The sequence below is a fragment of the Populus alba genome, chromosome 10 (assembly GCF_005239225.2).
Source record: "Populus alba chromosome 10, ASM523922v2, whole genome shotgun sequence".
NCBI classification, from domain to species: Eukaryota; Viridiplantae; Streptophyta; class Magnoliopsida; order Malpighiales; family Salicaceae; genus Populus; species Populus alba.
Window position 1 is genome coordinate 13,778,031 of NC_133293.1, and position 14,665 is coordinate 13,792,695.

Here is a 14,665-nt window from a genome sequence, read left to right on the forward strand (position 1 = left end):
AGACACGATTCCAGCTTGAAAATATTAAAAACATCCCGCCACCTGGGTTGACAGCAATTTCCCGTTGCAATATTAAAAATATCATTTAAACCATTCCAGTTTGAAAGGTTGCACGATGCAACAGTGCACGCGACTAAACCTGGGACACGACTAATTTTCCGTCTACACAACAATAGCAGGCACCTTGGAAGATACCTGTTCCTGAAACTCAATTGAAGATCGATATATACAGAAGTTGTAAAGGTGCTATGGAGTTTCTCAGTGCCCTCGCCCCCTTGCATAGACGGGCTCTCTCAACAGCCGGAGTTGTGAACAACGCCTTTTCATCCTTTAGAGCAAGATAGCAGGACGAGTTTCCCAGGTAGGTGTGTGCTCATCATAAAAACAGAAGAAGATTTAAGCACATCAAACTATTTGAGCATGCGTAAGACTACTGGTTAGGACCATAGCCTGGTAAATTCTCATTGAATTTGATAGATGGCGCCAGAGTCCAGACAAAGATCATAAAATTTACATAGAAAAGTCAAATTTACCATTTACCAAGATGACCATTTATATAAAAATATAAGAGACCTAACAAAGGAGAGCGCGGGATAGGGAGTGACACGTCTCCCCTTTCCAGAAACTTCACATCATTTTACTCCAAACCCCAAACTTGGGGGAATATAGAAAACGGGAAAAAATAGCAAGTAAATTTATCAAGGGGACGGAAGGATTGGCTACATTTCCACCAAATTCAATCCTCAAACTCATGTATGTGATCTAAGAGGTAGTTGGCTGCCAGCTCCTCATTCTTGTTGCAGGCAAAATACACCTCCAAAACAAGTGCAGGATCAAAACCCATAGCTCCAAGCTGAAATGGGTGCCAAAGATGACAAAAAATAAAGCAGGTTAAATGATAATCATCCTGGTAGATAAAAGCGCCCCCCAAACCATCCACACAACTTAAAAAACAAGACATGTAATGACATCTAACAACAGTTAAAAGGTACTGTTATCAAAATCTTTCAAATAACTGTTTACAAGACTCCAGTTATTGTAAAAAAGAGGCAGAACTTACACGTTCTATTGCTTCGCGCTCCTCAGGTGTGACTGTTACTGATTGCGGCATTGCTGCAGCAAGCGGCCCCGATACGTTCCTATAGGCACATGAAAACAAATGAGCACAACAATGTAGCATAATTAATAGGAAAAAAACAAAAAAAGAAATTGATCTTACCCCTCTCCACCTTCAACAGGTTCATTGATCAGGCGGAGAAAGTCATCCTGGTGCTCTTGAATGAGCCTCATTAAATGAGGATTTTGTTTTCCCAGTTCTTGGAGCATAGGCTGTCAAACAAAAGGAATTAACACAACCTCTTTGGAGGGAACATTAAATAACAAGAGGTAACAAAAGAACCTGCAGTATCTGTGGGTTAGCCTGCACCATAGCTCGCAAGGCTTGGAACTGGCAATAATCACAGAACAAAGATTCAGAACCATTGGCTATGCATCAGTCAAAAGGAATCAGTTGACAAACAGGCAGAGAGAAAGAGAGAGAAACCTGTTGACTGTTCCTCAAAAAATCAAGAGTTCCTGCTTCAGCAGCCCCTGAACCAATGTTGGGAAGGCCCTTTGAGGGGAAAAAACATAACTTTTAGAGTCAACCACCCAGAAAATCTTACATAATTGATCAATAGTTATATACATGACAACTACCTGGGGGAAGAGATCTAAAGGATTTGCATTTGGTCCACCAGCAGGAGCTGTAGTTGGTTGTGCTGGCTGCTGCCGAGGCTGGGTTGCAGGAGCTTGCTCGCTTACAGGGACTTGAGCCGCAGGTGGGGCTTCTGCTTGTTCTGGGATACCCTGATATTTGCAATTACCAAAGTTGAAACAACAAGATTGAAAACGACACAAATATAAGGGAGTGCTCTAAACATGCAGAACATTTAAAAAGTAACTTGGAAATGAAACTTCTACTTAAGAGACCCTCCTGGGACTTGGATGTTTGAGCAAAAGTAATGAACAGAGGACATGAAAAACTAAAATCAACAGCAACTTCATAAAGAAATTAACGAAAAAAATTGTTCTTATTAAGAACTGCTTCCCAGTCAATTCTTCAAAATTCAAAATCATTCAAAAGAACAATTTGATTCATGCAACTCCACGCAGCTCCTTACTTCTAATAAGATATTGTGAAATGGAATGCATTCACATTCCATGTTAACTAGATATAAAGTACAGCATCAATTATGTAGCACATTAACTTCTTCATTAATTAGAATGCATGCAAGTACTTACGTAACTACATGTAAAGTTCTTCAATCATAATCTTTGGTAAAATAAATATCACATAAACATGCACCAAACAAAACTTCTGGGCAATAGTAGGTCCTCTCCTGAACCTTATTGCAACACAAGCAAAACCCACCCAGCATTTTGATGAATGTCTTTTTTCATAAATGAAATAACAAACAAATAAATCCACTGTCTTTCCCCAGAAAGAAAAAGAATTAAAAGAATGTCATAGACAGACAAAACTTACAGTGTATAAATATTCAACGGCTCTCTCTGGATTATTGTAAGCAGCACGAAGAGCACGAACAACAGTATCTCTATCCCAAGAACCTCCACCCATATCAAGGATTTGCTGGACTGCTCCCTCCAAGTTATTTCCCGCAACAAGATTAGATGCTGCTTGGCCATATACATCAGACTCTGATCTGATTCAACAAATAATACCAAAATTACAATAAAAAAAAAAGGAGCTATGTTGCACAAAAAAAATGGGAGAGGGAGGTATCAAAGGAAAAAAAAAGGATTAAAGGCACATTCCACGGTTCAAACATGCCAGACCACTAAACAAAGATCTAAAGAAGAATAAAATACACACTCAGCAATAACTGAAGAAGCCGGAGCTGGAGCTGGAGCCGGAGCCGGAGCCGGAGCTGGAGCAGGGGAAGGTACAGATGTTGGCCTGTTAAGTAAAAACATATACAAAATGAGCAGATAACAGAATGCAAGATGTTAGAATCTTAGAGAAGTCAACAAATTTGCAGACAGAATTGGCATGGAACCCTTTAGACTCACAATGCAGAAGTCACTGTGGAAGCTGGAGGTGCTGTTGAGACCGGGGCACTTGTTGTGGGTGCCTGCACAAGCGCCAGTTTAATTCAAGACAGTGAATATGAGGGAGAGGGGGGAAACAAATATTTCTAATTGAGACCGATAAAACATTCTGGCCAGTGTGCAGGTAACAAAAACTTTATAAATGAATTGCCAGGGGCTTCCCATAGAAGCAATAGTGCAAATTGAAGCCCTTGTACTTTGAGCTGTTTACTGCAAGTTGCAAAGGCATCAGAAACTACAACTACAGTGTTATTACCTTAGGGGTAGGAGCAGCTGATGTAGTTGAGCCCTCACCAGATGAGCTCTTAGCCTGACAATTTTTAAAGCAAACATTTAGAAAAAAACCAAGTAGAAAACCTGAAAAATATAAATGTCACAACACAACATTGATCAATGATATTTGGAGAAAGTAGCAAAAGGAGAGTGTTGAGATAAATAGTTTCACGCATACAAAGCATAAACATAACTCTAAACCACTTGCTCAAATACAATGTATGTATGCATGGATGAAATTAATAGTTTAACACAGGATGGGTACAACGTGACAAGATACATTGCTATTCTCCGGTCTAAGAAACCAAACAATAAGTAGAAACACAACAAGTATTTTGCTGGTGTCGTGAGTGCATCTCTTGCAAGGTCAAATTAAATGTAGAGGACACAGATTTCAAAAGGAGCACACAAGAGAAGCAAATCTCACCTTCGATAACATGATAACAACAAAACTATTTTCAGCAACTTTATTTTCACCTAACGTGGTGTCATCTTTAAGAACTTTCCCCTGATAGATAAGCATTTGCTGTTCAGCGGGATAAACAGATGCCCCTTGAGCTGTTTCTATGTTCTTTTTTACATCAGCAACCTGTACACAGCATAAAATAAAACCAAATTGCAATAAAAAAACAGAACAAACAAGACAAAATAAAATTAAAAAATCAAATTATAGTGCCAAGCAACTAACACAACCCAGGAGGTATAATTCCGACAAAAACAACGGAAAGAAAACCTCAATTCACACAATAGGAGCATCAGTCCACTCAATTCCCAAAATCACAACCGAAAACACGCAGCAGCTTGAATTAAAACTAAAAACTGCTACAGATAAGAAAAATCGCAACAATTTTGAATCTTAATTCAATTCCACAATTAGGCAATTCAATTACAAGACACGAGAAGAAGAACAAATCGTAATTAAAAAGTAATGGTTAAGAAAAACCCTAGATAATTGAATTAGAATTGCAGACGTAAACAGAAAAATTAAAGAACAGATGCGAACCGTGTCTCCAGGTTTAACTTCGATGTCAAAAGTGCTGCCTTTCAAAGTCTTAACAAAAATCTTCATCCTTCTTCTTCTTCTTCACGATCTCCACTCTCGACCGGATTTTAATTCACTCCCCCGATCCGCAAGGGCTCTTGTTGTATATATACTGCTACTGTACCCAAAAGTGCGATGTTAAAGACTTAAAGGTATGCAGGCACAAACACAAACAAGGAAGGAATATCCGAGGGTAATTCTGTCAATTAATGTCAAGAAGGTTGTAAAAAAAAAACAATTCGCTGAGGTTTGGGAAAGATCTGGTGGAGACACGCGGGGTGTGAGTTGGGTCGGACGGGTGAGGTATTGCCATATGGCGAGGGTGACCCAGGTCGTCCTACATGGCGTGACGTGTGTGCTGTGTGGTTTGCTGTAGAGTAAGGCAAGGAAGTGAGCGGTTTGTGTGCAGGGATAGTAACTGTTAATCGAATGTGATTTTGTGATTCTAACTTGTTTTTTTAAATTATTTTTTATTAAAAAAATTATTAATTTTTTCTATAATTTTAATATATTAATATAAATTTTTTAAAAAAATATATTATTTTCAACTATTTAAAAAAACAATAACCAAATAATACATGAGTTAATAATAACTCTAACTAAGAACTAGATTGAGAAAGTAAGTGATAGATAATTATTAAAATCTCTAATTTATATCACAAGATCCCTCTAATAATTTTTTTATTTTTTTATATGGCTATAAATTATTTTATATAAAAATATCAATAATTAAATTTCACCAAAACAAAACAATTTAATAGTATAATTCCTCATTTTTTTTATTAATATTTATTACCTCTGTTGTTTTTTTATATTTCATTTATTTAATAGAAAATAAAAGCAATTAAAAGAGACATGAAAAAACTAAACAATTTAAAATAAAATAAAAAGATGTCTTTTTAATTAGAACTCTTTTGTTCATTGACAGGATCAATTTTTTTGATAATATTTTACCATACCATCTATTTTTTAAGAAAATATTTAAGAATAGAGTTTAAAAAAAAAAAATATCATGATAATTTTAATGTGAATGCATTAAAAAAAACATGAGGAATATTTATTGTTTACTTGCTGTGATATGAAACTCTTTGTTAATGTTACCAAACCCAACTCAGCTCAACAAGTTAATCTCGAGATCCCCTAACCCGACTACTTGTCTAGCTCAAGTTTTAAAATTAAATCATTTTAAATTTTACACAATATGACAAGGTTGATTTGGTGGGGTCTAGACATTATCTAGTAAACTCGATCAATACTCAATTTAACTTCAAAAAAACTCAAGACTCTATGATTGATTTTTTATTTAAATACTGAGGCGATGCCTTTTTATATCAAACCTAAGTCCATGGGATGTCATCACTTCAATTTTTAAAAAATATTGAGATGATGACTTTTCAAATCGACTTGGGTTTATTCATTAAATCCACGAATCAGATCATTAACTCAATTATATTTAATAATTTTATTTTTTTAAATAATTTTTATTTAATTATATGATAATAAAAAAAAAAACAAGTGCATGAAAGTCACCTAATTAAACTATATATATATATATATAAAACAAAGAGATCATGAAGGGCTCTAAAAAAAATGTTTCTTAGTGTTATAAAAAATGCTATAATTTTATTAAAAAAAGAGTAAAACTTGAATGAAATTAAATACAATAGTATCCTAGATATATATCTAACTAATTTACTTTAATTGTATTTTTAAAAATTGATGGGGAAAAAATAAAGATCGATAAAAGGCCATGTGCTTGGGCCTAGGTAGGCCAATAAACCTAGTCCATGACAAAAAGTCAGGCATGCATATTTGAGCATTTTTATTTGTTTTATTAGAATGCATAAATAACATATTGCTCACTTATTATTTTTTAAAAAAACAAGAATAAATGATGAATCATCTGAAATGACGAGGAAGCATCATTTATTACCACACTACAATCAACAAATAATGCGTCATCTACTGGTTGTATTCTGACCATTTCAGGTGGTGTAAAATGAACTTGAAAATCAAATAATAATTTTATGAACCCGAACAAACTATTTTCAATTTTTTTTTAACGTGAAAACATTTAAGAAACACAAAAAAATCATCAACAAATCCATACGTAATCTCATAACCATCTTTAATTAATAAAAAAAACCAAGAAACTAAGTTAAATTTTTATTTGATTGGAAAATATTTTTTATTGATTGGAAAATGTTTTTTATTTACTAATTTTTTTAATAACAAATAAACATATAAAAATTTTAAAAATTAGTTTTTGAGAAACAAACACAACAAAGCTTTTATGTCATTGATTTTTGTTTTCCGAACGGAGCATCGAGGTATTAAAGGTCTGTTTGAAACAATGTTTGGTAAAAAAAAGTTTCTCTCTTTTATAACGGAGAGAATTTTCGCAGTTTCGATTTCATTTTTTTACAACTGTAAGGTTGAGATTGAATACAACAGTACATCGTGTTATTTTCAAAGTGAAGCACACCTTGCTGCACACAGCACATTAATTCAACAATTTGATTATAGAGAAGCATATTTTCAAAATCACTATTTTCAAAATCACACAGCACATATTTTCAACAATTTGAGATAAAGAGAGTACGGCTCGTTTTTAGGCTCAGGATATGAATGCTATTGAGGATTTTTCAAAATCACTGCACACCATTTTATGAGAGCAAGGACATGTATACCCAGGGACATAATATAAGTAAATTCGAGGGAAATGATTTCACAGCTAATTTGATTATAGAGAAGCATATTTTCAAGAGAGCTCTTGATGATTGATAGATTTTCTATACGTTGGATAAGGTACATAAAAGGAGGGGAAGCTTTAGAAACTGTCTTAGGGAGAATCTTTTCTCACGTAAAATTTGTCTGAGGGAGAAGAGACTGTCTTCAAACTTTCCAGAGCATATCTCAGCTTCTTGAACAACGAGGCTGCTGGATGGGATTTGCTGAGCACTTCGCATAAGGAGGCTCTGGGCTTTGACTAGAGAGATAACTTGGTTTTGGTCTTGGGCTTGAGTTCTAGACTTCTTGATTTTATCTTGAGATTGGGCCATAGCAAGCTAATCCATGGCCTTGTTTGTGCTGCGGTCCCAGTCAGCTGGCTTGAAAAAACCCAGGCCCACTCAAACAAACTGCAAGAGCAAAACACAGGGTTTGTGATCGTCAAAATAGCACGTGAGGGCTCAACATTAATCGGTTTGTATTTAAGATTATGTAATCAAATGATGCTCGAATAGGGTAAAATTAACCCAGATCTGGGAATTTATACAGTAAAAAGAGGTGAGAATGCGAGATACTGTCTCAGAAGGCAATGCAAATGCATTGGAATATTACATTGTGGTGAATATGTAATAACTAATTACCCTGTATATTAGGATCAAGATTGAAAATTATAATTAATAATATTTTTTTTAGTAATTAATAAATTTTACTGAATTAATCAGTAGATTAAAATAATTTATTGTATTTAATTATTTTAAATATATTTAGTAACCATATCTTCAATCACACACACATGTCTAGGATATTTTCGCACTATCAGAAATTCTTAAAAATACTCTCATTTTACTTAATTTCTCACATATCTCTACACGTAATTTAAAACTTTTTTTTTTTATGTATTCCTTTTAAGTTTTATTACACTTCATTTCTTATACTTTATTCACTTAAGTGAAAAAAAAATAATGTTTAAAAATTTTGGAATTTTTTTACAATGTCCAAAAATTATAACAAATTATCGTATCTTGTAGAGAAACATTATTACATATAAAATTACCCTTGTGCAAATAAAGTGTTTTTTCTTTACCCTAGATGTTTTCTAAATCCTTGCTCTTTTACATATTTACTTTTATTTCTAATTATTTCTATTATTGTTTTTAGCTATTGATTTAATATTTAATATTGAAAAAAGAAATAAATTTTTTTTGTTGCATTTATTTTTCTAATTCTTTTAAGTTTTAATTTCCTAACAAATTATCTAGTTATCCACCCTAAATCTTGCCCCATTAACGTACATTCGATTCATGCATGCTCTCGGTCGAGTCCAAAAAAACCCAGAAAGATATATCGTGGTCCAAAGAGCATGCATATATATTTGCAGAGATGGAGACTCATGGCCCCAAATATCCCTGAGTGGTTAAAATCAACATTAACAGGTCCAGCCCAGATGGCAATTTGTTATATTCTTGTTCTCACTTTCTACTTTTGCTGTCAGAGATGGAGACTCAACCAATTTATCTTAATTTAATATTTTAAATTGTTAGGTATGTTTTTAAAATATAATTTATATTATTTTTTAATATATATTCTTAAATAAAAATCATTTGAACTTAAAATTTACACATGCTTACATTACAATATTATACACTCTATTTTAATTTTAAGTTCAAGAATATATAATATTTTCTTTTTCTGAAATATTTTTAATCATATCTTATATCAAACTCATCTTGCATTAAAAAAAACATAACTCTTGTATAAAAACAGAGTTTGTATCACTTATTCTTGTATAAACACTTGTTCTTTTAAAGTTTGATTTATTTTTTAAATTCAAATACTTAAATTTTAAAATAGCTTTCACGAGTTCATTTTAAGAAACTATATAAGATGTGATTAAAAACATAACCCTTAAAGTTTGATTCACTAAATTATATTATTTTTCTAAATGAGTTTTGAACCATGTTATTTTTTTTTACCGTGCTACTTTGGAAAAAAACCTTTAACATATAAATAGACATATATACACCAAGCCAAAATCAATCAAATCTCAAGACAAAATTTGCCTCTGCTATCTTTTTAATAGAATCAAATATAAAATTTGTGGTTTGCTAAACTATCTAATTTTTCTAAATAAGTTTTGAAATATGTTATTATTCTTCTTCTTCTTTTCTTGTATCTTGCAACATTGAAAAAAAACTCCAACATGTAGACAAGCATTTATAGAACACTAAGCCAAAATCAATCAAATCTCAAGACAGTCCACTGATGATCTCAACTCTCAAGTTTCTTTACAGTGTTTTCTAGAACAACCTTTATGCTCTAATTTTCTAAGACCAATTTTCCTTTTCTATTGGATGTGCTTTTGCTAAAAAACTGGACTGTCTCTTCTTTTTAAAAGGCATGTGCGTTAAAATATCGAATCGAATCAGTAAATGCTTCCGTCTCAGCCTCAAACACAGGCCATTTTAAACCCTTTACAAAGTGCATGTGCATTGTGTTCAGCTGCTTTATCTGTTCCGCCTCTGATCATAAAAACGCTCTAGAACTGTTGTCTGGTTTTCTTGTCCTAAACACACACACAACTCAGAACAGGAATATTAGACAGCAAAAAGAGCCTCGGTGAAATGGACTAGTGAGAATCCGTCCCAATGAGAGGACCAGTACTGCTATATCTTTATTATAAAAAGTTACGATCAATTCCTTCCATTACTGTGCTTTTGAAAAGCTTGACATGGCCCATGCTTCACTTACTCCTAGGAAATATTATTCTCACATTTCTATGTGTAAATAAAAAAAAAAATTTATTTGTGAGAATTTTATTTTTTTTATTTTTATATTAATTATTTCAATACCACTTCAATTACCAAGATTAAAATGATAGTTCACAGTATGAATATCTTTATAAATCTTATCAAGTTAATATAGAGAATTAAGATGGAAAAAGAGAAAAAAAAATTATATTCTTTAAATATTAAAAAAATTATTATTTTATATGGATTATGTCTCTTTATATATAATTAGAGAAAACAATTATTAAACCCGATAACCAACACTTAGAAACCAAACACCTTATACATGATGTTATATCATCTAGGCTTGAGTGCTCTTGCAGCTAAAGCAGATGTAGTTCTTCTCTAATAACTCAGACTTCTAGTAATAACAAAAAGAACCAATGTTAACATCATGCAGAATCCAGAAATCCATTGAAGTTGTGCTAGAAATTAAATGAAGCTATGATAGATCGATACAAGGAATTGAAGTCGACATATGATCAGTAGTGCTTGTAAATGAAGTCTGTCTGAATAGGATTTCTGTCCAAATTGGTCTAGGACTTTAGGGTCGGTTAGGTCTTGCGTGTCAAAAAGCAAAAGAAAACAGTGTGTCGAGAGCATTTTGTGGGAGCGCCAGCGCCGTGGTGAGTGATCAGCGATCAAAGATTAAAAAGAAATAGAGACCACTGTTCGTAATTAAAAAAGTTGATCAAGCTGTGGGTTCTGCATGGGTACGGCGTGGTTATAGACTGATTACTACGTGCTGTATGCGGCAACGCGTGTACGCACCGTATTGGGGCACACTAACTAGCGTAAATTGTGCGTGGAATTAATCTATTAATTTATCGTCATTCAGGTCACATTTATCATTCTAGTTCTCTTGTATGTATTAGGTGTTTTCATGCATTCTATTACCTTAAAAGAAGAAGAAGAAGAAGAAGGTCACAGTTTGCATGAACTATCCGTCTGCAATAAATTAGTATAATACGAGTCAAAAATCAAATTATGAAGCCAAGAACGGAGTGGCTATACTGTGACCAGCACTCCATTTTGATACATCTGTTCCTTTCATTCCAAAGTCACTTTTATTTTTTTTTCTGGCTCTTCCAAATTAAGATGGATCGATAGTGGAAAGCACGCGCAGAGTAATAATGCAAGTTGCTCAGTACCGATCTTTCTATCCAAACTGACCTGCGTGCGAACGTGGTTGGCATTATAGTGGCCGGCAACAAACTGTTTCTTTATTACTGTTTGGCTTGCCGTAAAAGATAAGCTCTCGGCCATAGCTGGGATTTTCTAGAAATTGTATTTGTCCTTGGTTTCACATTTTTGGCATGCAGGAGCCATGAATTAAAACATTTTTGTTTTTAGCATTTACGTTATTTTCTAAGTACTCTAATTTCTACGGTAAACCTTAATTAGAGAGATTGTTTCGTCCCGGTTGAGTAGTGCTGTCGTGCTGCACTGTACTTGGAATATTATTGTTTGTTATGCAGCAAAACAAAAGGTTAATTAGTTGGAAATATATTATCATGTCGAGCTAGAAATAAACTTATTATTGAGCTTTTCGAATTATAATTACAGCTATAAAAAACGCAAATTATTTAGCAGCAAAGTTACCAAAGAAAATTACAAAACTCAATTTATATTTTTAAGTTGAAATGTTTTATTATTAGTTTAGATTCTACACTTGTAATTATTTTAGAGTAAAAATTATGTAACATATTTAACCGCACAAAACCTTCAAATAAAAAAAATATATTTAGACATTAAAATAGAAAAAACTAGCCATTAAGAGCGTGTTTGGTAATGTAGTAGCGGTTGCTTTTTAAATAGCTTTTCGTGCCGAAATACATGCCAATGATTTTTTTTTTTTTAAATTATTTTTGACATCAGCACATCAAAACGATTTAAAAAATATAAACCGCACTCAATTTTAACAAAAAAACAAATTCAAAATTTGATGAAACGTAGGTATAAACACAATGCCAAATGATGCCTAAGTACATGAATCTGGGAATTAACCCGTAAGATACCTAAAACTACGAGACCCTTTTCCGTTTAATATGTTTTTAATTTTATATGAAATCTAATATGGTATTCAATTGATCATATTTTGAAAATACATATCCTTTTATAACACACACACACAATTAAAAAAAAACAATCATTACAAAAACCTATTGTTTGATTAATGTAGTCTTCATCAAAAGGAAACAAGCATTATCAAACCTTGCCTAATACTTACAAATCCGGACAGCTGCGAATATTTTGTCTGAGACCAACTCACAGCTCACACGCTTAAACGCGTTTTAATCCTTATTGTTTTCAGTGGGTGGACAATGTACCGTAACTTTTTCAAGATTGGATGAGTAACTTTTTTAACCTTTGACTCTCACGTGCTCATTCTATATATAATGCCAACTTAATTTAAAAGGAAAGTTATGAGAAATAATTGGCTTCAAAATCTAAACAGAAAAAAACTTCATTTCTGTATACAAAATCTCTACACTCGATAATATTTAACAGCTAATTCTAAGTAGAAATAAAAATGAATATTTCAATTGAAAATTAGAACAGTTACTAGAACAGTAAGATATATTTAGGGTAAATTATCGAATCCTCTTTAAAGTTTGGTGCAATCAATAGTTACACACCTGCTTCTCTAAACAAACGCTTAGCTCCCTAGACGGCAAATTAATCAGTTAACATATCGATATGTAAATGGCATGGGCCGCATGGCAAAATATCCTAAAATGTATACTCAAGGTGGATTATAGAGTGAAAGCCTAGCTAGGGTTTTTTCAAGAATTAAGTACAATATCATATTGTTTTGACGTAAAATCTAGCACATCAATCCTTAAATGACGACTGACCAACTGATTGTGAAGGTCAAGGAGAACAGTGTTTTGATTAAGAAACAAGAGGGATGGACGTGTTAATTAGGTCAAACCTCGGGGAGGTTCTGATGATTTTACCCTTAGATTTATTAATCCCACCTCTCTCCAGTCCCTGAGTGCAAACATGACCCCCCAACCCCATTCGTTTTTTATTTTTACTTTTTGAGGATATTATAGTATAATGACAAGCACTCCTTTTTTATTGTTGAGATCGAATACTGAGATTCCTTAAAACTACATGCATCCATCAAAATCTTGTATTTAAAGATCACATTCTTTATTCTTTTTTGTTGGATGTATTCACTTTAATTTAATTTAATTTCATTATCGATCTTATATAAAAATATAAACGAAAATTTTTAAAATATTTTTAAAAATGTATCTTATTTATTTTGAGACATTTTTATTAAATGGAAATAGTTTTATTTTATAAAGTATAATTAATAAATATATCTTATTTATTTTGTAACCTTTTTTTTAATCACAATTGAAATGGGTTTCTTATAAATTAACAAATGGGGGAGATGGAGAGACTGGAAGTGCCACGTGCCCTTCTAGAAGACGCCTAATACCCAAATTACGTCCCCGCGACTTCTGATCCTTTCTCTTTCTCAATTCCCAGGCAATGAAAAACATCCTACACAGCCACATGAACCTAGAAGGAGGAGCTAAAAACAATATAGAGAAGTCGAAAAGATGACTAATGCAAATAAGTCATTGCTGGTCTTGAGTGTTTAGAAGCCTTTAGGAACACAATTGATATCGTGTTCCATAAAATTTAATTTTTTTATTAAAATTTAATATGGTTTATATATTTTGAATCGTTTTGATGTACTGATATTAAAAATAATTTTTAAAAAATAAAAAAAATTATTAACATATATTTTAATATAAAAAATTATTTAATAAGCAATTATTATCACACTATCAAAATACTACACAAAATACTACACAATGAGAGGATCACTAACTCCACCCGTGCCCTTCATTTGCCCCACCTAGCCCACCCCACTTGCTCTGCTCTGCTCTTACTGGTACTACTTTTCTTCATTGTCCAAATCAAGAAACAACCGGATATATAGACCTGATTCAATAATGGAAGAAGAGCTTGAGGACACGTGGTTGGCATAAGATCAACCATCAATTTGAAGGTAGCTCACCGTTTTATAGAAGGTGATTGGTAAATACGCCTACTATCTTTAAATGCGAAAGGAAATCTCGGCGTTGCCATTCAGACATTGCTTGCTTGCATCATCTCTCGCGTCAGGTCAATAAAGCTGGAAGAGAGAAGGAATAATATAACTGCAAGCACTCACCTCCGCGGTATCACCCTGCCATGGAATTGTATTAACTTCCATCATCTTTGGTTTCTGGCATACCATGTGGTTTCGATTTATGGCCACCCTGGTTTCGTGTACCTACCAAACTCTCTCTCTTACCAGTCATCTTTGGGATGATATTTAGTATTGGTAGATGATCATTTAAAAAAAAGAAAAACCAGGTAGGATCATGATCAACATATATATTTCCTTGCGGGTGAGCTACGTAATTGACATGGAACTATTAATATATACCATCTTAAGAAAAGATTAGTAGCGAATTTTATACATAAATTATAAGATACCTCGACTTTTAAATGAATATGTATGTGTGCGTGCGTGTTTATACATATCGTCTGAACCAATTAGCCTGTGGAAGCATATCAACCCAGGGCTATAAAATGGTTGCTCATCGGCATCAGATAATAATATTCACTTGATTCTTAGCTTAAGAAGTCGAAATCAAGCATCAAATCTTGTTAGCAGATTCAAAAAGATGCCAGAACCTGTGTCTATTAAAAA

General features: G+C 33.1%; 1 protein-coding gene across 1 annotated transcript; it reads right to left on the reverse strand.

Annotated features, from left to right (window-relative positions):
- Window positions 1-421: 421 nt before the first annotated feature.
- On the reverse strand, window positions 422-4,553 carry LOC118048000 (ubiquitin receptor RAD23d). Its single transcript, XM_035057504.2, has 12 exons — window positions 4,388-4,553; window positions 3,812-3,973; window positions 3,368-3,421; window positions 3,073-3,134; window positions 2,876-2,959; window positions 2,528-2,705; window positions 1,699-1,848; window positions 1,544-1,612; window positions 1,400-1,447; window positions 1,220-1,329; window positions 1,061-1,139; window positions 422-853 (listed from the first exon to the last, which is right to left on the reverse strand). The coding sequence occupies exons 1-12, from the start codon at window positions 4,451-4,453 to the stop codon at window positions 737-739; spliced, it is 1,179 nt and encodes a 392-aa protein (XP_034913395.1). The 5' UTR covers window positions 4,454-4,553; the 3' UTR covers window positions 422-736.
- Between the last annotated feature and the right edge of the window lie 10,112 nt (window positions 4,554-14,665).